Source organism: Camelus ferus, chromosome 28, assembly GCF_009834535.1.
Source record: "Camelus ferus isolate YT-003-E chromosome 28, BCGSAC_Cfer_1.0, whole genome shotgun sequence".
Lineage (NCBI taxonomy): Eukaryota > Metazoa > Chordata > Mammalia > Artiodactyla > Camelidae > Camelus > Camelus ferus.
The window spans coordinates 3,521,501-3,541,415 of record NC_045723.1 but is presented as its reverse complement, the minus strand read 5'-3'; the positions used below and the strand labels follow the sequence as shown (position 1 = coordinate 3,541,415).

General features: G+C 51.7%; 2 protein-coding genes across 3 annotated transcripts; one reads left to right on the top strand and one right to left on the bottom strand.

Moving 5' to 3' along the window:
• Window positions 1–1,921: 1,921 nt before the first annotated feature.
• On the bottom strand, window positions 1,922–13,807 carry TMEM127 (transmembrane protein 127). 2 transcript variants are annotated; one of them, XM_032469532.1, is made up of 4 exons: window positions 13,651–13,807; window positions 12,912–13,286; window positions 5,085–5,249; window positions 1,922–4,369 (listed from the first exon to the last, which is right to left on the bottom strand). In XM_032469532.1, the coding sequence occupies exons 2-4, from the start codon at window positions 13,153–13,155 to the stop codon at window positions 4,062–4,064; spliced, it is 717 nt and encodes a 238-aa protein (XP_032325423.1). In that variant the 5' UTR covers window positions 13,156–13,286; window positions 13,651–13,807; the 3' UTR covers window positions 1,922–4,061. The 2 variants fall into 2 exon arrangements, with proteins under 2 accessions (XP_032325423.1, XP_014408664.2); XM_014553178.2 differs by having other exon boundaries at window positions 12,912–13,229.
• Window positions 13,808–13,938: 131 nt separating this feature from the next.
• CIAO1 (cytosolic iron-sulfur assembly component 1) lies at window positions 13,939–19,707 on the top strand. Its single transcript, XM_006177626.3, has 7 exons — window positions 13,939–14,225; window positions 14,696–14,844; window positions 15,004–15,115; window positions 15,220–15,308; window positions 15,548–15,749; window positions 16,407–16,494; window positions 17,332–19,707. The coding sequence occupies exons 1-7, from the start codon at window positions 14,087–14,089 to the stop codon at window positions 17,570–17,572; spliced, it is 1,020 nt and encodes a 339-aa protein (XP_006177688.1). The 5' UTR covers window positions 13,939–14,086; the 3' UTR covers window positions 17,573–19,707.
• Window positions 19,708–19,915: the final 208 nt, after the last annotated feature.

The following is a 19,915-nucleotide window of genomic DNA, read 5'->3' as shown; positions in this document are numbered from 1 at the left end:
CTTTGAGAAGAGACTGCATGAGCCCACAAGCAGAGCAGAGAGACAGAGAGAAATCATGTCTTCACGTCATTGTTTGAGTCCCTGGATCCAGCCAAGTCACCTTTTCAGTTATGGGAACCAATAAATTCCTTTTAGTTAAGATGGTTCTATGTTAAAGAGTTCCACACCGTAACAACCGTAAGTGTTCTGACAGTAACTTTGGCATTCCAGACCCTCACAGGCTGGGGCCACCCACCTAATCACCCTCCTCCTGTGGGTATCGTCACTGCTCGGAACACCAGCTCCATGTTCCCTAAAGCCCGTCCCTTCCCACTGACTACCTTGTTCTCTCAGAAAAGCCTGCCCATTCTTCCAGGACCATATTGTCTCCACCTCCATGAAGCCTTCCTGTCTCAAGGCTTCAGGTTTCCTCCTTCCTGACAGCTGGATCGGAAGGTCCTTTGTGGGGACAGAACCTTGTGACCCATTAATTTAGTGGCTGAGAGTGTGGACAGCTGTGGGCGAGATGTCAGCTGAAAAGATTCTCTAGTTAGCTTAAGAAAATTGCTCTCCCTCAAGACACAACAGCCCCTTCCTCTGTTCCCCGAGGTTCCCTCCTTGCTCCCCTTCGTACCCTGCCCCTTCTCATGTGTGAGGCCTGCGCCGCTGGCTCCGCCTTCCATCAGGTGATGTGTCAGCAGGAACTGGGAACTGGGGCTCTGGGGCTCCCTGCTCTGACACACGGCTGAGACCCGGCCCTGGGGGCCAGCCAGGCCTGCTCCTCAGGTCCCAGGCCTCCACACCCCTCCCACCCGCCCCCACTGCCCATGCCCTCAGACTCTCCCACTTGACACCAGGCAGAACCTTCTCAGTGATACCAGTCACATAAGCCCTCCTTTCTCTCCTCAAAATTCCACGGCTTTCCACGGCTTTTAGTTCCTTAAACGGGCCCTCGCTTTTCTAACCTCTTCTGTCACCACATCCTGGCCACCAGCGGGGCTTCCGTTCTTGCCGTCCCCTCAGCAGGACTCCCCCCAACCTCACTTCCAAACACCCGCTCACATGAAGCTGCCCCATCCAGGAAGCCTCTCGTAGCCACCGAGGTCAGAAACAGCCCCCCCGCCCAGCACAGCGCCTTTCCCAGCCGTCCAGCAGACCACTTACTTCACTCTGCCTTCCCGTGGACAAGTCCATCTCCCCAACTAAGAATATACAGTCCTTGGAGACAGGGTCCCCGAAGGTCATCACGTTTCTCTCACGGTGCCAAAACGGAGCTTTGTACACAAGGTGCCTTTCATAAATGTCTGAAATGAAACGAAATGAGAGAGAACACATTCCCGACTCCCGAGACAAACATGCACTCTTCCCAGGAATGGAAAAAACACCCGCTTGGGCGGCTCCTCCAAGGGAGCCCTAAGCTGTGACACACACGGGGGCGAGAGGTGTGGGCTGAAGGTGTGAATGGATGGGACGTGGGCAGCGGCAGCACTGACACTGGAGCGCTCTCCCACAGGTTACCCCTCTCACACCTCTCCCTGGAAGTCAGGGATCATTCCCCACGGCTTCAAAAGGAAGTGCAGCTGCTTCTGCAAGTCCCAGCCCTGAAGACGTCTCTCTTCCCACGCAGTGGCTGGCGTTCAGAAGCAGCGCTCTCTTCTGCAGCTCAGGGGATATAGAGGAAAGGGCTTGGGTGGGTCACAGTCAAGGACATGGGAGGGGTATCTCTGGCTCCCAGCCTCAGGACCTCGGTGTGGAAGCTGTCAGGACTAGGCCCTAGGATCGTAGAGGTGCAAATGCCTTGCGTGGAGCAGACACATCCAGGCCCCTTCTAACTTTTTTCTAAATTACATTCATACCTCCTCAGTTTCTCCTTCTCTAAGAGGAAGGGAAGAAACCAAACCAGGAAAACTGCGACAAGAAAAATGACAGGGAGCCACTGGCATTTACATTCTTATCTGTGGTTTCTGTTTTTTTGTTTTGATTTGCTTTTTAATTCTTTTTTCTAGAAAAAAAAACACAACCAGGGGAATTTATATGACAAACTATCAGTGTCAGGAGGACAGGGGAAAAGAGAAAGAAAGGCCAGAGGCATGGGTAGCTAATAAAAAGTGGGTTCCAAATCATGTGGAATGGTCCACAGGGTCATGTCTGGGTCCTCACGAGATGACCAGTCACCTTGGCATGCGTGTTCGGTGCCCGGTCTCCTTGTCTGCCTGCTCAGGTACCCAGGGTCAGAGAGAGCTGGCCACACCCTGGAAATCTGCCAAAGACAATCTCGGACTTTACAGCAAGACAAGACTTAATTTAGCCTCTTGGCTTTGTGCTCAGGTATCACACAGCAGTCTTTCTTGCCTAAGAGAAGAGTCTAGAAGAGTCTGAGAGTCACCATGGGATACACTCTGGCATCACAGTGAACCCCACACAGCAGCTCACTCAGACACAGTCTTCACCATCCACATGGGCGTCTGTCCAGACATCCCTGGGTGGTCTGGCCAAAGAAGGACAAGAAACATGATGGTCTCTTTCTAGCCACAGTTCAACAATGATGTCCGTTCTCCAGTCTCACTCTGTCTACAGCCTGTGGAGGAGACTGGGATCCATCTGCTTCTCAGCTCAGCACTGGACACTGATTCCAAAGAAGCATGGCCATTTGAATCCACACTGACGGTCTCTCAAGCTTCTCTCATTTTATTCCCCAGATCTCAGGGCAGAAGATTCAGCTGATCCAGAGCCACGTGTGGCACAAAGAACATCCAGAGTGATGGCCGGGCAAGAAAGAGCCGGTAGCACACTGTAAGACCAGAGTACATTCGAGAAGGGGAGAGGGGTGTGCAGCAAGCTGCTGCCCCCAGTCACAGTCCTGAGGACACACTGAGCCTGCCGGACACAGCCGGGTCCGCTAGTCTGACAGGGTGGTTCAGACACCTCACGTGGCAGGGCCCCCCACCCCCGGTTGTGGTTCCTATGTGGAGAGCGGTGGGCTTCCTGCCCAGCTGGGGCCCCTGTTCCTGCTCGGAGGCCAGGTTACATCTCAGCGCCACAGTCCTGAGGAGCACCACGCTGGCCAGCCAGCCAGGCCACAGTCCTCAGCCCGCTGGGCCAAGGTGGCTCTGGGTTCCACAGGAAGGCCTCAGGGAGCCAAGGTCGCTGGGAAGGAGTGAAGGAGGGAGCCAGGGGAGAGGGAGGGCTGCATTCTGCTGGGAGAGATTCAAGGGGAACTACCACGGGCTGAGGAACTGCGGCCCCATCATGGCAGGGCCAAGAGGAATGGGATAAATATCTGAAGAATGACGACAGTCTGGTTGCTAGTTTAAAAAGAGAGCATTGGTACTGTTGCTCGGTTTTGTTTTTCCCTTTTAAAACCACTCACATTTTAAAAGGTGAAGGGGCTCGGGGGATTCGGCCCCCTTCACTCTAATCCTGTCCGGGTACCAGGAGGCCGCAGGCCCACATCGGGTGCTGCTCTCCCGCGGGGCTCCGGCCACCAGGCAGGGACGGGGCAGGGAGAGCACGTGCTCTGCTTTCCAGCAGCAACGCCTCCTCCCTGCAAAACCAGAACACACGTGGTGGGCAGTCCAAAGACTAAAGTGCAGAGACTCCACAGAGTGGGCGGCCCAGCGCGGGGCACTCAGAAACGGGGCGGGGCTGGGGCTCAGCCCAGAGCTACAGCGGTGGAACGAACGCTGACAGGTAGGGAGAGAGCCTGCAGGGCCTGGTCCCCTCTCTCGGGGACCCTGTGGACACTGCTTCTATCGGGGACTGTCCACTGTCAGCAGCTCCCCAAGGGAAAAATCCCAGTCCCAGAGATAGGGCCCACGAAGGAAGAACACATGTATGACCGCCCCTGGTTGGTGATGACTGGGGATGGGAGAGGAAGGTGGCAGGAGGGGAAACGGTGCATTATATAAAATCAGTGAACCCCCGGTTTCAAGAGCAGGGATCCAGGAACAACCCTACAGGCAGAGTCTCTCCCGAGGAAGGTTTGTGAAGATGGTCAGGATCCTACCAGAATGGAGCGCCTCTAGGTGTGAGAGGCGCGGCAGAGTGGGGAGGGCTGCTGAGGAGGGAGCCCACGGCGGGCATTAGGGTGTGTAGGCCGGGGGCGGCTGGAACTGGTTGATGACCTCATACTCCGCTGGGTAGGGCTCATTCTCCTCCATCTCCGAGAGCAGCTCCAGCGCCTGCTCCTCTTCCTCCGTGGGGTAGTGGCGCAGGAGGTTGGCCGCTGTGGCCAGGATTGAGGCCCCACCAGCGCCTGCCACCAGGTAGAAGCTAACAGCAAAGGTGACATAAACCTGGGAACCGTGGTACTTCTTATGTTGCTGCTGCTGGGCCAGGATGAGTTCAGAAGCCCAGTAGGAAAAGCCGATGACGGTGGCGCACTGCAGGACTGGGGGACAGAGGGACAGCAGATAAAGGGGGTTAGTAGGCACCCCACAGCCAGGATCCTGGAAGAACCAACTGCAGCCTCTCTATCCAAACCCCATCCTCAGAGAACATGCCAGGGCCCAGACCCTGCAAGGGGGAGCTCTCTTGGCCGGGGCTTGGGACAGAGGCCTGACCCCACCTGGGCCAGTCAGATTCTCCCTATCTTAAGAATTTGGAATTGGGATATTAGGGCTGCTAAGAGTGTTTGGGTGCCTGAAAGGAATAGACAAGGACATGTAGTTTGGAGCTGGCGTCACTACCACCACGAGTCAAATCAACACACCAGCCCCATCACAAGGGAGGAGAGAAGCCCGGTCTGCAGGGAAGCAGGAAGTGGGAGGAGAGTCAGAAAGACACAGCAAGACACGCTGGTTCCTCCTTTGGGCCTTCCAGCCCCAGGAGCCCGGCTGAGCTTTGAATCCCATTCTTAGAGAGCTATGAGAGTTCTTGTAGAAGCTAATAATCCCTGCCTACAGCTGGGCCGAGGGGGTTAGTGGTCCTGGCAGCAGGGATTATTATACATGCAAATGACAGAAACAAGCTGTCACACCCCAGTGCTCTGTGGAAGACTAGAGCTGAAATGAGCAATGAGAATGGTGTCTGCCCATACACAATCCAGACAGGACGCCCCTACCCCGTGGCAGTTCCTTCCCCATTGTGAATAGGCCCCGGCTTACCTGTGAGGATGTGGGCGAAGGCATAGCGACGGGTGATCTTCAGGGCTGGATGCTTGGGCCCAAAGACATCCAGAAGGAATGCAGAGAGGCTACACAGGATGCCCAAGAAGCAGAAGGCGGCAATGACCCGCAGGAGCAGGACTGTCTGAGGATTCATGCAGAAATCTGTAGGGGGGAGAACCAAATTCTCAGGGCCCAAGGCAACACCCTGGTGCAGGAAGTACCCCCTGGGAGGAGTCTGTCTCCCTCTGCCACAGCCCTGGAGAACTGGGGAGGACAGGATGGAGGCATGATCTCAGCTCCTGCTCCCAGCTGGCCTGCGGAGGAAGTGGAAAAGCCTCCTTATTAGCAGACGGGAACTCGGGGTCACTGCTCCCATGCACCTCAAGCCCTTCCTCCCTTTCCAACAAATCAAGTCTTAGTGCAAGACTCCACTTCATTGTACAGTTGACTCTTGAACAGCATGAGTTTGAACTGCAAGGGTCCACTTATATGTGGATTTTTTTCAATAGTAAATACTACAGTGCTACACGATCGGGGTTGGTTAAATCCACGATGTGGACCCACAGATACAGAGGACTGATTATAAATTATACAAATTATATGTGGATTTTCAACTGCTGAGAGGGTCAGGGTCCCTTATGTTGTTCAAGGGTTAACTGTACTTGCCCCCTCTCCTACCCATTTTTAAAGACCCTGACAATTAATCAGCATGTTAACCCATTCTGCTATAGCATGCTTCGGGCTGGCAGGAAAGGCCCACTGACTTCTGACCTGAGACAGCCAAAGAGGCTAAGGCCAGAGGCCCATTCGGGTCTATCCTCTATCCAGTCACTCATCCATTCCCTTTTGTTTCAAAAAGAAGTTGAAGCAGCTTAGAGAAACGTGTAACTACAGGAGAGTACTAAATAAACCAGGAAAGGTGGCAGCCTGGACCTTCACGTTTATTTTCTCCCTCCCTCCACCCTACTAAAACAAAAGAAAAAGAATTTTTAAGACATAAACCCACACAGAGGGGAAGGGCAAAACAAATTCTGGAAACTGGGAGGTAAAGGGACTGAGAACTACTTAGGACTGACCTGACATACTAGACAAGCTGAAGTGTAAGCTGTAAGTGGGAAAAGCTAAGAAGTAACTAGACTTACACCACAAAAGCCTGAAAGGTTCAGACCCTGACAGCACCCAATACCTCCAAAAATGAGGGCAAAGCCACTGGGGGATGCTCGCTCTACTGGAAAAAAAAAAAAAAAAAAAGGAAATTAACCAAGAAAAAGGAAGATGCTGAAACGGGAGACCCGACATTCAAAGAGTAAAGAGTCCCCAAGGTCATGGTGAAGGGAGATTCCAGGATGATGACTGCACACCAGACACTAAGAGCAACCTATATTTCCTTCCAGGACTTTAACATCCTCTGGTTTTTTTTTTTCCCCCCTTAATTCTATCTAGACCACATTGTCTGTTCCCTTTGATATCCATGCAAACTGCCACAGCTCCCAGAAACACACTGACAGAATAAAAGGCTGATCCAAAAAGAAACCATTTTAAGCTTTGATAAAAAGTAGGAAAAGGGCCTTAACTTCCTCTATTCAGCCACTGGCAAGCTCTTCTTTTATTTAGGCCAGAGGTCACTAAGTGATTTGGGAAAATTTGAAAAGGCCTGGCAAGACTCACACTGTAAGCTCTTCTCCTGAGTTTTGATCTCAGGCTGAGAGGCTGTAGGATGGTATCATCACTCTCTCCTGCACAGGAGAATCCCCGGGGTGCTGGTTGAAAGCATGTTCCCCAGCCCCAGAGAGTCTGAGCTCTTGGTCTGGAGCAGGGCCTGGGATTTTAATAGCAGCACAGGTAATTCCCACGCGGGTGGCCTTACACTCCAAGAAACACTGATCCTGGATGTAGAGGAAGGTGGACTAATGAAGAAAAGTCCAAAAACCTGGGGAGGGGCTCTGAACTCAACAAAGCAGACTCCAACCCACAGACATCAGCACCCTGGGGTCTTGGACAGAGAGCCCGGCCTCCCACACCAAAACACCAGACCAGATACCCAGAGGCCCTCGGCCTTTATGACAGCATGCATTCCCCACCTCAGGCTCTGAAGTCGCCAGGCAGACGTTGGCTTAGCCCACACATGATTCATACTCTTCGATCTGGCTTCAGGTCATCCGCCAAGCTGCCCTCAGAGCTATCTGTCACTCTCTTGTCAGCTGACCATCTGTTTTGGGCCCAGTCATCCAGCCTGGGTGATGGCTGCTGCCAGGAGGCTTGCCTGTGCGTTAGCTCTGCCAGCAACCAGGTCCAGCCTTCATTTAATTCTGCCCTGCAGGCCTGAAGAAGTCTAGAAACCCACATGGCCCTGGAGATGGCTGTTTCCTGGCTGCATTTTAAATACTGCTAAAAACTCTCTGAGATAGTTCTTCTGGGGGTCCACATGGCACGTGGATGGGTTGGGGCAGGATGAAAGAGCTCTTCTAGTATCTCCAAGAATAACCTGCAAGCGGCAGGGTGTAAGGGCTTACATCACACTCTGCTCCGCAGCGGCCTGTGTTCACATGCCACCAGCATTACTCAGTGTGGCCAGGCCCTGAGTAATGCTTTAATTGTGGTACTTAAAAATCAACTAAGTTTTAATTTAACAGCCAGTTTTAACTGAAAAATGTAATACACAAGGCTTCAAAGATACTTTCTTTGGCTGCACAGTGAGTACAGGATGCTCATTTTATCATCATCCTTTAAAATGTACGTCTAAGGGGAGGGTATAGCTCAGAGGTAGAGCGCATGCCTAGCAAGCATGAGATCCTGGGTTCAATCCCCAGTATCTCCATCAAAAAAAAAAAAAAAGTAAATAAATAAAAACCCAATTACCTCCCCCCAAAATTTAAATAAATTAATTAATTAAATGTACATCTATTAAATACACTCCTATGTGTCTTATGTTTCATAATACACTTATCTTAGTAATAAGGAAGACTTGCACAGATATCCAATTGCCCCCCCTCAAGAGACACACACTGTTGGCTGTTTTTTATGCACCCCTCTAGGAATAGGCTATGCACATAGATGGGTCAAACGTTATCTTGGTTAAGCCTCATTCCACTCTGGGGTATTCAGCACACGGTTCAGATGAGGAATTAGAGGCTCCAGGAAGTTAAGTGACTTCCTCCAGGTCTCACAGCACAGAGCTCAACTTCAAATCTGGGTCAGGCTCTCTTGCATCGTGATGTTCAGAACCACCAAGCACCAGAGTTAGCCGTCTTATTTTTCCCAGATGGAGCTAATCAATCAAATCCTAAAGAGCTGTATTTGAATGAAATGTCAACAGTTACTAGGAATGGTGTCGGAGCCATCCTCAGGGCCAGCAGCTGCTGAGCGCACTAAGGGAACAGCTGGAAGGCTGAAATCTTTTCAAGGCAAAAAGGTTTGGGTCATTAAGCAATGAAAAGAGCTCATACTGGGAATTATTGGGCAAAACTTTCTGGGTGTGGTCTAAGCTTCTGCAGCCATCAGAGCCTCACTCTTAAAAGCAGAAGGCACTGGATTCAGCACCAAATGGACCTACCACAGACCATGCATCACCTTGAACAAGTCACTGAACTGCCCTTGGCCTCTGAGCTCTCACCTGTCAAATGGAAGCAATTAACGCCTGCCCCACCTGCACAGGCACGGGGGTGGGGGGCTGGGGGGGAAGAGTCAACTCACAAAGTGCTGTGGGTGAGCAGCCTCACTCCCTCCATGCTGGGTGGTTTAAACGGGGCCACAGCGGTGTCTTCCCTGGCGTGCTTTACTCCTTAAACTGAGACTTCCTCGTCCACACTGTCAGCCAGCGTGGGCTAGAGGAGGAGCCCACCAATGCCAGACCCAGGATCTGCGTCACCAGGGTGATGATGTGGTACAGACAAGGGCCTTTGGACCCAAAATTCAAACAGGTTTTCTTTCAACGTGACCACCTTCTGCTTTTCTCTATCCCAAAGCTCTAAGCAAACCTTCAAATGGAACCTTCCCTTGGAGTGATGCTAATAGATACCCAGGAGCCTGCCCCACGTCCCCGGAAGTCTTTCACCAGGGGGGTCTCAGAGCACACAGGGGAGGCAGGCAGCATTATGCCAGACACGCTTAGAACCCAGCTCCGACTCTCCTGGGGTCAAGGTCTCAACATCTTTTCTAACTGCCAGACACTGGTCTGGAAGGGAGGACAAGTACTATCTGCTCCAGGGGGAGGACTGCCGAAGAGAAATAAAATCCTCAAATGTTACACGTGTGCTATTTTGTGGAAGAAAATAGCACGTGGGGCAGGGTCCTAATTTTAAATTCAAACCAGTGGTGCAGTCCACTACACTATGGGGAGACAGAACATATCCTATCCTCCAGTTGTGCTGTGGCCTGTTTATTTTGGTAACTATTGCTTTACTGTCCCCTCCAGTCACCAGGAAAGAAGGCAGCTGCTGTGTAATAGGATCCCAAGGAACTGACTTTGCCCAAGGTCACTGGTGAGTCACTGGGCTGGATTTGTTTTGAAGGCCCTGGCTCTTCCTGTCTACCTGCCCATTTCTCTCACCCTCTCCTGACCCAAACAGGCTGCAGACAGGAAGATTAAAGCGGCTTCTGGCCAGTTCCCTTCTTCTGTCCTATCTCCTATTTCCCTCCTCACTGGAGTCCCTGAGTCAGAAGCACTTCCCCCGGGCCCCAGCCCTCCTCAGCACTCACCCGCCCACCTGCACAGCCTCTCCCCACTGTGACTGTTGAGCTTCCCGACAGGCTCCCGACACAAGATTCCAAGAGGGCCCTCCAGTGCCTGGCTAGGTCATCACCACAGGTACCAATGGTTCTGAAAGGACCTAAGAGGCCAGTGAGTCGGTCACCACCCCTTAAGCACTCCAGCCCTCCCGGGAAGGCCCTTGATCTTCCCATGGCTTGCTGTCAACCAAGATTCACCTGACTTCAAATCCCAAACTTCCTCATTCTCCAAAGATGCTGCTCAAAGCTGTTGTCCCTGCTGCCCTTTGCTGGTCGCCCGTGACAGGCAGAGAGGGACTGGGGCTCAGAAGGAATGATCATCTGGGCTCCCCTGCTGGGGTCCACTAGAGGTCTGGGCACATATCTGAACCCATGTGCAGGCTGAAGAGCTGTGTGAGAAGCAGGCACCCCTGGGGAGGGGAAGAATTCAGGACGGGATCTTCTGAGCCGCCTGCATTTGTTAAAGCTGACAGGGCTCTGCGGGTGACAGTGGAAGGATGCATGGCTTTGCCTCAGGATCACCAGCTTGGGGTGGTGAGGAATAAAAAGCACAGCTTTGGCTGAACTTGTGATAAGAATTCAACTAGAAGGGGGAAGTAAGACGCCTTGGACCACTCTGGCAGAAGGAAAAAGAAACCCGGAGAGCACTAAGGGACAGCGGTGAGAGTGGAGTCCATGCCATGCACATCAGCTGTGTGCCCCTGAGCAAGTGACCTCACCTCCCTGAGCCTGAGAGGCGGGGGCGGGGGGAGATATGACAGTATCTACCAAATAAAGATGCTGTTGAGGAGAAACTACAGCCAGCCGTGAAGCGTGCTTAGCACAGTGCCTGGCAGTCAGGCAGGGGGCTGAGAAGCGGGAAGGAACCATCTCAAAGCCTGCTGGCCCTGCCCACTCCCCGTCACCTGCAGACACCTGGCATGGTCTGTTCTCCCTCTGGAAGCATCTACAGGCATCAGAGCTGTGCCCCACAGCTCTGCTCCCTCCTGAGATGGGGAAAATCCCAAGCTTCCATGCTAGGATATCTGTTAGGCCCTGAGGATAAGTGTAATCACACAGAATAGCATATGTCTGAAGGCCCACGGGGCACCAAAAAACCTCCATAGAAGAAGAGAACCAATCAGGGACCTTCTGATTCCTTGCCTTCGCCTATGATAGATCATGAGGTACCACTGTCAACTCCCTTATTAATGGACACCAAGTGTTCCCAGCTTACAACGACCAAGGAGGTGGCCACAGGAAAGCAGGCTGAAACTATTCGTGGGTTAAGATCCCTAAACACATGAGCAGGTATAGTGTAAACATGCTTTATTAAAGACAAAATCTGGCTTGAATAATTCCTCAGAAAAGGTAAATATATATGTGAACCAAGGAGAAATACACCAAGAATTTGTTTTAATTTTTTACATGCCTTTGACAAGGATGCATACCAAAGTGGGATGAATAATTGTGAGAGCATTCCTTATGATGGCTGAAGTAAAACAAGGGTTAAGAAACATAAACAAGACAGCATCACTTTATACTGGAGTCAACAGTGAAGTACACTCAGCTTTGCCACTCCCAGCTGTGGGGCCCTGGAGAGATCACTTCCCTTCTCTGAGACAGGTTCCTGGACTTTTGTAATAAGGACATGGGATCACATTGCCCCTCCCTCCATAGCATGAATTTTCTGAGCCTCCCCAGGAATGATCTGAAAGGGAGAAGCATTGTGAACTCTCTCTCAGTTTGTAAATGACACCAAGCTCTTGAAACATTGACCACCAGGGGATCAATGGCCAAGGTCTGGATGAAGAAGTGGAAAGGTGGCAGCTGTGCTTCAAAGAAGGCAAATGCAGGGGAACGCGCAAAAAGAGAAAACCATCCAGACTCAAGTCAAGCTTGATGGGCTTTCTGCCATCAGCTACACGCCACAAGGAAAGCTGTGTATCACAAGGCCTCCATCCTGTGTAAACTTCAGTCTTACTGAGCCAACGCAGCAAAAGCTGTCATCACAGTGAAATCTGGAAACAAACCAGAAGCCCCCATCCCGTTCTCTACAAATTCATCCTAAAGCCTCAAAAACACAAGAGAAATGTGAGACAGTAAGAGAACTCTCAGAGAATGGCAACAACATTAGGCCACAAGGATAGGGCTTTCTGGCCGCAACCTGCAGAAGTGGTATACGATCCAAGGCACAAAGGAGAACTTGATCTTTCACCAAGTCCCAGTGCCTGTACCCTTTAAACGTCTGGAATGAATTATAGTCAGGGAGTGGCACAGGGAGAAAATGTTAAGACCTTCAAGAATGGTTCAAAGGCCTTGGGGGTGATGAACTCTGCTGTTACTAAGGGCTGTTTGGAATCCACTGACCAAATTTCCCTGTAAAAGCCAGGCAGTGCAATCCTGACCCCACATCACAAAGCCTATACCTTCATTACTGGAAATAGGGCTGGGCAGTGAGCTACCGGCCTCCCTGTGTCCAGCAAAGACAACGCTCCTGTTCCCCTTTCCTCTGCCTACCTGGCTAGGAAGCTCGATAATGAACACAGCAACCTTACCTCGTTCGGGCACAATTATAATGGTTCCAAGAGCCAAATTCCAATTTTTCTACCGAGGATGGCAATGGAACCGACTTCTGATTACTGGAAACACCAGACTCCCTTTTTATCTAACAACAATCCAATTAGTGAAGAACTCAAAAGTATCTTTCAAAATGTAGTCATATTAAAAGCCCCTTTTTCTCTATCAATCAGGCTGCCCCAAAGAAAACTTCCTCTATCCCACAGGCTCCTTAGAAGGAGACAGCTCATTGCGGTGCCCAGCACCCTTATCTTCTCTCCGATATTAAAGCGCCCTTCCTCCAGCGGAATCCTAAAATAGTCCAGATTAGTATGGCATGAGGAGTGGGTGCTTGGCTGAATAACATCAGAATTTATGAGGGGCCGGACCCCAAACTGAGCCACCTGGTGGGCATGAATAGCATGCAGGAATGGGGCTGTTTCCTTCAACCAAGTGCCTGCCCCAGGCTATCTCAGCTCCAGCCCGCACCACATTCTGCTCCCTGCAGAGAAGGCCCTGTCGCCCAGAAAGAAAAGGGCCGGCGCGTAGCGCCCTCACCTTTCAGCAGGTCCGGGTGCACGTAGCCCAGCACGTCGGAGACCCCCAGCTCCTGGCGGGAACAGGTGCCACCGTGGATGTGCAGCCAGGCAGGCTCGGCGAGGGCAGTGCACAGCGCGGTGATGGACAGGGCACCTGGCAGGGCCGAGGCCAGGCTACGCTCCGGCTGCTTGGGCAGAGCGCTGCCTCCCGGGCTCCTCCGCCGGCGCCCTCCCGGCAGCCCTGCGCCTCCGGGGGCGTACATGCCCGGGGCCGCCCGCCGTCGCTCCGCGGTCGCTGCTGGTCGCCGCCGACCTCCGCGGGGCGCACAGAGGCTGCCTGTCCCGGGGAGGAGAGCAGCGCATTGGGTTCGCGGCAGGTGAGGCTGATGCGGGGCTGTCAGGGTCGACACCGGAGGATGGGGTGGGACTGAGGGCAGAGTGGAGACAGTAGGGCTGCAGGGGTTCGGGGGGCGGGGACGGGGTCCCCGGAGTGGGGCTGCGGAGGTGCGGGATAAGGACTTGGAGAGGGCTGGAGGTCCACTGGATCTTGGCAGAGCGGAGTGGGAAGGGAGGCTGTGGCCGAGGTATTCGTTACTGGTGGAAGAGAGACCCGGTCTCGGGGTCTTGGCCAGAAGGTGCCGAGGGGCGGAGGACCAGGCTGGGCCGCAGGGATCGGGGACCAAGGATCTGGGAACCGCGCTCTGGGGTGTGATCTGTGCCCAGAAAGGACCCACCCCTCACCGACTCCTGATCCTCACCAGTCAGCAGGCCTCAGTGCCGGGATGGCGTCGCTCCGTCCCGTCACGGTCTCCTTAACTGCCCGAGGACGAGCTATCCCAGGCCCCAAACCCGCAACGCCCGGACCGACCCGGGCCCGATCCACTTCCGGCTTCCTCCACCTCTGCCCCCGCCTCCTCCGGCTCCCCACCCCGTCCCCGCGCGCGACACAGCCCGGGCGCGCCGCCGGCGCCCTGCGCAGGGCTTCATGGGATTCGTAGTTCGAGGCTGTTCCGCGATGCTTTCCCCTGGAAGGGGAAGGAAGCTGACTACAACTCCCAGAAGGTAGCGCGGCCTCAGCAGCGGGCGCTTTAGTTCCAAGGAGGACCACGGCCCCTTGGGCAGAAAGGGTTTTGTCGGGTGAGAGCTGCAGTTGGTGGTGCTGGCGCTGCTCGCCTCCTCCTGTGTCTGGCCGCCATGAAGGACTCGCTGGTCCTGCTTGACCGTATCCTGGCGCACCCGGACTCCCGCTGCTGGTTCCTGGCCTGGAACCCCTCCGGAACCCTGCTGGCCTCGTGCGGTGGCGACCGTAGCGTCCGCATCTGGGGCACTGAGGGTAAGGCCCCGCCTGGCCCAGCTGCGCGGCCCCTGCCCTCGAGGGGTCTGTGTGCTTTAGCCGCTGAGAACGCTTTTCGGGCAAAGGAGTTGGCAAATCCTAGAAGCAAAAATGTCAGTAGATAGACTGAACTGTTGAGGGAACTGTGATAGTAGCTGAGGCAGGAAAATGAGAAGAGAAGGTGGTAGGAAAGTGGCCTGCAGACTAATTTGCAACAGATGATGAAGTTTAAATTTTATCCCAAGGGCATTTGGGAGCCATTGACAAGTTTTAAATGGGGAGAGTGACTCAGATTTGTTTAGAAGTGGGGTCAGTTACAGCTTTCTGAAAGCATGTTGTTAAGTGCACCCAGTGAGCTTTGCCCCCAGCTGGGCTCTGATATTCCACTTCCGTTACCCAGTGGCATTGATGGCGCTTCAGCACCTTCTTGTGCACCCAGCTCCAGAGCCTGGCCTGTCCTCTGCTTTTAGGTGACAGCTGGATCTGCAAATCTGTCCTTTGTGAAGGCCACCAACGCACTGTGCGGAAGGTGGCCTGGTCTCCCTGCGGGAATTACCTGGCCTCTGCCAGCTTTGATGCTACCACGTGCATTTGGAAGAAGAAGGAGGATGACTTTGAGGTAACCGGGCTGGATAGGATCAGGATTGCTGCCTGTTTGCTCGCTGGGGCTGGTTTAGGAACCTGAGCCAACCTGAGCCAGTTGGGCTGTACCTATCTATGAGAAGGACCACAGGGGTCTTAGCTGCTGTTGATTCCTTTCGCTCGTCCCTTTTCACAGTGTGTGACCACTCTGGAGGGCCATGAAAATGAGGTGAAGTCAGTGGCTTGGGCCCCATCTGGCAACCTCCTTGCCACCTGCAGCCGAGATAAGAGTGTGTGGGTCTGGGAAGGTGAGTCCAGGTCCCTTTGGGTGCAGTTGGGAACATGCCACCAGATCTCCCCCTGTGTGCCTGACAGGGTCGGCTCATGGGCTCCCTTCTTTTCTCATCCACAGTTGATGAAGAAGATGAGTATGAATGTGTCAGTGTCCTCAACTCCCACACGCAGGATGTCAAGCATGTGGTTTGGCACCCAAGCCAGGAGGTAAGAGTCAGGAATCTTGGTGGGAAGGACTTCTGATGTGGAAGGTTGTGCCCAGCCTTTTTCTGCTCTTCAGCCTCAATCCGGCTTTTCCAAGAATCTCTATCTGTGACCCAAAAACATCAATCCTTTTTATAAAAGCAGATCCCCAGGACTGCCTGTCCTGGGAGGAAGTATTGGAGCCACAGGTACTTCCTGGGCTGAGCAGACAAGTGCTGTGTTTTCCCTGGCCTTCCCCACAGCTGTTAGCCTCCGCCAGCTATGATGATACAGTGAAGCTCTACCGAGAGGAAGAGGATGACTGGGTATGCTGTGCCACCCTTGAAGGCCACGAATCCACCGTGTGGAGCTTGGCCTTTGACCCCAGTGGCCAACGCCTGGCGTCTTGCAGTGATGACCGTACCGTACGCATCTGGCACCAGTATCTGCCAGGCAATGAGCAAGGTGAGGGGCCAGGCCTGGAGCTAAAGAAGACTCGTCTGTCACAAGGTTTACAGTCTGCTAAGGGGCTGAGACACACAGACAAGTCACAGTAAACGGGGGTAGAATGGGAGATTGCCACAGCAGGGCTCCAGGTAGAGTGGGGGAGAGTCAGGGGAAGCTCTGTGGAAGAGGGGCCGTTTCATCCAGACTTGAAGGAGTGTGTAGGATTTTCACACAGGAAGAGAATTCTGGTCATGAACAGAGCAGCATGAGCAAAGGCATTGAAGGTGAAAACCTAGACTAACCCAGGAACACACGGATTGGTATAGGTCGAGAATAGGGTTCGAAGGGCTTGGAGAGAAATAAGGTGAGTTGGCCTGGCTGGTGGGTGGCCTTAAAAGGGAGGCTAACTAGTTGGACATAGTCTGCAGCAAAAGGTTTTTTAAGGAACAGGATGTTTCCTTCTCAGAATCCTGCTGTAAAAGCACCAGTTTGGCTGCAGTGTGTAAGGCAGATCAGTGAGGATGGGGACAGAGGAATGAAGATGAGGCCTGCTGACTGAAGGTGGGGGTAGGGGAGGGCGAATTAGGATCTCCTCTGCAGTAGGGCAGTCACTCACTCCCCTGGGGTGGCCAGGACACAGACATGCCTTAGGCTCAAGACAAGTCTGTCACGCAGGGGTGGCGTGCAGCGGCTCTGACCCCAGCTGGAAATGTGTCTGCACTTTGTCAGGCTTCCACTCCAGGACCATTTACGACATCGCTTGGTAAGACCTCCCCCCCTCCCTGCCCCCTCACTGTCCCACCCATTCCCCCAACCATTGGAGAGATTTTAGAGAAGTCAAGACCCTGTGGGGATAGAGAGCAGCCACCCTCATATCTTCAGATCAGGCCAGACTGTCTCCATGCTGCCTTAGGGCTGGCAGGCCCTGTGTTCACAGGAGCAGGGATCAGACTTAGACCCAGGCCTGTCCCTGCATTAAGATTCCAAGCTGTGAGGGCAGCTCCTGCCTTTGAGGGTAACACAGCATTATACTATCCTGAAATATTTATTGTTGAAACTGTGGATTCACGGCTGGGGTTTATATGGTTTGGTAACACTGCTTCTACTCTTACAGGGTCTAGAAGAGGCACACCATTCACATAGGAGAGTCAGTCAGAGGGCAGTTCTGATCCTGAAAATCTATCCCTGGGAAATAATTTTAAATAGTGAAAAAAAAGTTAATATGCATCTAAGTTTTATTTATATTAGCAAACATCTGGGAATAACAGAAATGGACTAAAGTAAAGAATGGTAAAATTCAGTGGCCTGTTACATTACTTACAAAAAACGATCAAGAATACTTAATGACAGAGAAACTGCTTCTGCCAAGTGCGAAAAGTGTAATTCAGAATCGTACAGTATTTTAGGTTAATTATATTGGAGGAAAACATACGTGGCAGCCCTGGAAGCTTGGGAGTGATCTTTGTGGCTGTATATTAGTTAGGGAGGCTCTTCAGTAAGAGGTTTGGGAAGGCTGTAGACTCAGGCTCTTCTACCTAATTTGCCAGGTTGGGGAGGGAGGAGCCACCTGCCTAGGCGCTGATGCACATGTTCCTCCCAGGTGTCAGCTGACAGGGGCCCTGGCTACTGCTTGTGGGGACGATGCCATCCGAGTGTTTGAGGAGGACCCCGGCTCAGATCCGCAGCAGCCCACCTTCTCCCTGATGGCCCACTTGCCTCAGGCCCATTCTCAGGATGTCAACTGTGTGGCCTGGAACCCTAAGGAGCGGGGGCTCCTGGCCTCCTGCAGTGATGATGGAGAGTTGGCCTTCTGGAAGTATCAGCGGCCTGAAGGCCTCTGAGCCACCTTGACTTTGGACAGAATCATGGTTCCCTGGAAAATGTCGTAAGACTTTCCCAGCCCCTGAGAGGACCTGGAGAAGCATCCTTGACCTTCTTTTGACTTGGCCCTCCTCCATTCGGACTTGGGTAGAAGTGCAGAGCCACAGAACCATTCACGCTTTCCCCTCCTTTGACACGCGGTCCTTGGAAAGGGCTAGAGTACTTATGCCGGATTTTGCTTGCTTTAGGGCACAGTGTTAAATTTGGGGGGAGTGAATATCCTACTTTATAATCACCATATCTATATGTAGGAGAGATGTATTTCAGCTCTTTCTAAGACTGTAAGCCTTATAGAAATAATCTGAGTCCCAAGTCCTATTTTATATTATAAGGACATTCACCGTCTAAAAGAATTCCATGGTGAGTCCTTTTCTGAAATAGGTCCTGCCTTCCCAATTTCTGGGTAAATCCTTGCATTTAAGACATTCAGTCAATATTGAAAGAAACTTTTTAATGTAGGTTAATTTAGAGTAAGAGACACCTCTGCCTTCCCTTAGAAACCGTCATGTACTTTCTATGTATGCTGTGTGTTGTGATGACAGCCGGGAACTACTGAGAAATGAACAGGGAGGATGTGAACCCTAAAAGGGAGAGTCGTTGGCCACAGGTCATACGTTCTCAGTGGAGATGAGAACTGGTTCTTGGGTGGTGGGCAAAAAAACCTTAGAGACAATAATTTATGGCCTCCAAAGAACCACAGTACATAAGTACACAGTCTGTCTGTTGTATTAGATTTTCATGGTGGGGGTGAGCAGGAGAGAGATGCCAAATAAGGTCCCTTAGAGGAATGATGATGAAAAAAGGTAGCGAAACACTGGCACAGGCAGACAGTGCTTCGGTCCTACTCAGGTTGTCTTTTGACAGGCACTTCCACATGGGTTTTGACTCAAGGACTGTCCTCAAGGCCACAGCCTTCACGTACATTTTTTACACCACAGAAATCATGACCTTAGATTTTGAAAAGACAGCTGGGGCAGTACCTGGAGCAGTGGTTCTCAAAATGTGGTCTTCCGGTCCCTGGAAATCCCTAGAGCTTTCCAGGAGAGCTCAAGAGGTCAGCTGTTGGTGCCTTGGCAGGAATCAAGGCAATGGAGCCAAATTCTGTAGTTGTGTCTCCATGACTTGCTCTCAGTAAAAATATTGCCAACTTCATTTAGAAATGTCCTCGATAGAACCAATAAAAATGACTTGTGTGAAACCTTGACCCTGGAGAATACGGCCAGTGTTCTGTGACGAGGAGGAACGTGCATACAGCGCTGCAGTCTGGCTGCCGTGAGGGAAGGCAGTGGTGCGGCTGCCGTCTCAGTCGGCTGTGGTCTTTGGGGCACAGCTGGTTTTACTTGCAAGAACTAGCACGTTACTGTATTTAGACTTGGCTGTTGGGGAGAGATTTTGTGGAACAAAATGAGCCTTTCACCTCGAGGGAAATGGATAGTGTTGCCAATGATAAAATGAAAGCTTTCGAGCAAAAATTAGTTTTGAAAACTTGTATTGCCACTGTGAGCTTGCGATCTTCCCAACGCTTAGACCTTCCTGAGGGGATTGGTGGTGATATGAACAAATGCAATTTGTATGATGAAATGTATTGACATTTGGAAGATTTGCCTCATTCAGTGAACCACCGTTTTCCAAATGACTAGTACATAATGTTACAACATCATTGATGGGTAAAAGACTCCTTAAAAGTGTAAGACAGACCAGTGGGTTTTAATGTAAGAGTATAGGAATCCCATTGATAAGGTTTCAGATTCGACATTACCTGTAAGAGACTACCATGGTGGCGTCATGCAGAATAGCCTGTTACCCCAGCAGCCTATTTAAAAACTCCTTTTTCCAGCTTCATATCTGTGTGAAGTCAGCTTTACTTCAACTCAAATAACAGACAACAGATTGTAGAAGCAGCTATGAGAATCCAGCTGTCTTCCATTAAGGCAGACTATCAAGAGAGATTTGGAAAAATGTAAAATGTCACTCTTCTCCCTGGATATGTTTTGGAAGTTGTTTTTTCATAAAAAGTTAACATAATTAAGTTACTGTTATTTAAAAATGCATTTAATGTAGTAAATACCCAATAGATACAACCCAGGTAATAAAAGCTGTTTGGCGTTCATTTTTTATGTAGTGTAAAGGGGTCTGGAGACCAAAATTGAAAACTGCCAACCTAGGGAAGTTACTCCTCCAAATCATCTTCCAATATTATGCATTTACTTCTAAAAGACAACAGAAGGCAAGAACTGGGCCACACCCAGCTCGTGCTGCCCCGTAACACGGAGGGGACACTAGATCTTGAGAAACCTCTAACC

Coding starts and splice junctions, on each gene's coding strand:
- TMEM127 (XM_032469532.1), bottom strand. CDS start 13,155: ATGTACGCCCCCGGAGGCGCAGGGCTGCCGGGAGGGCGCCGGCGGAGG. Junction 5,250..12,911: donor GCACCCGGACCTGCTGAAAG/GTGAGGGCGCTA, acceptor TCCCCCCTACAG/ATTTCTGCATGAATCCTCAG. Junction 4,370..5,084: donor CTTCGCCCACATCCTCACAG/GTAAGCCGGGGC, acceptor TCTGTCCCCCAG/TCCTGCAGTGCGCCACCGTC.
- CIAO1 (XM_006177626.3), top strand. CDS start 14,087: ATGAAGGACTCGCTGGTCCTGCTTGACCGTATCCTGGCGCACCCGGAC. Junction 14,226..14,695: donor CCGCATCTGGGGCACTGAGG/GTAAGGCCCCGC, acceptor CTCTGCTTTTAG/GTGACAGCTGGATCTGCAAA. Junction 15,750..16,406: donor TCTGCCAGGCAATGAGCAAG/GTGAGGGGCCAG, acceptor TCTGTCACGCAG/GGGTGGCGTGCAGCGGCTCT.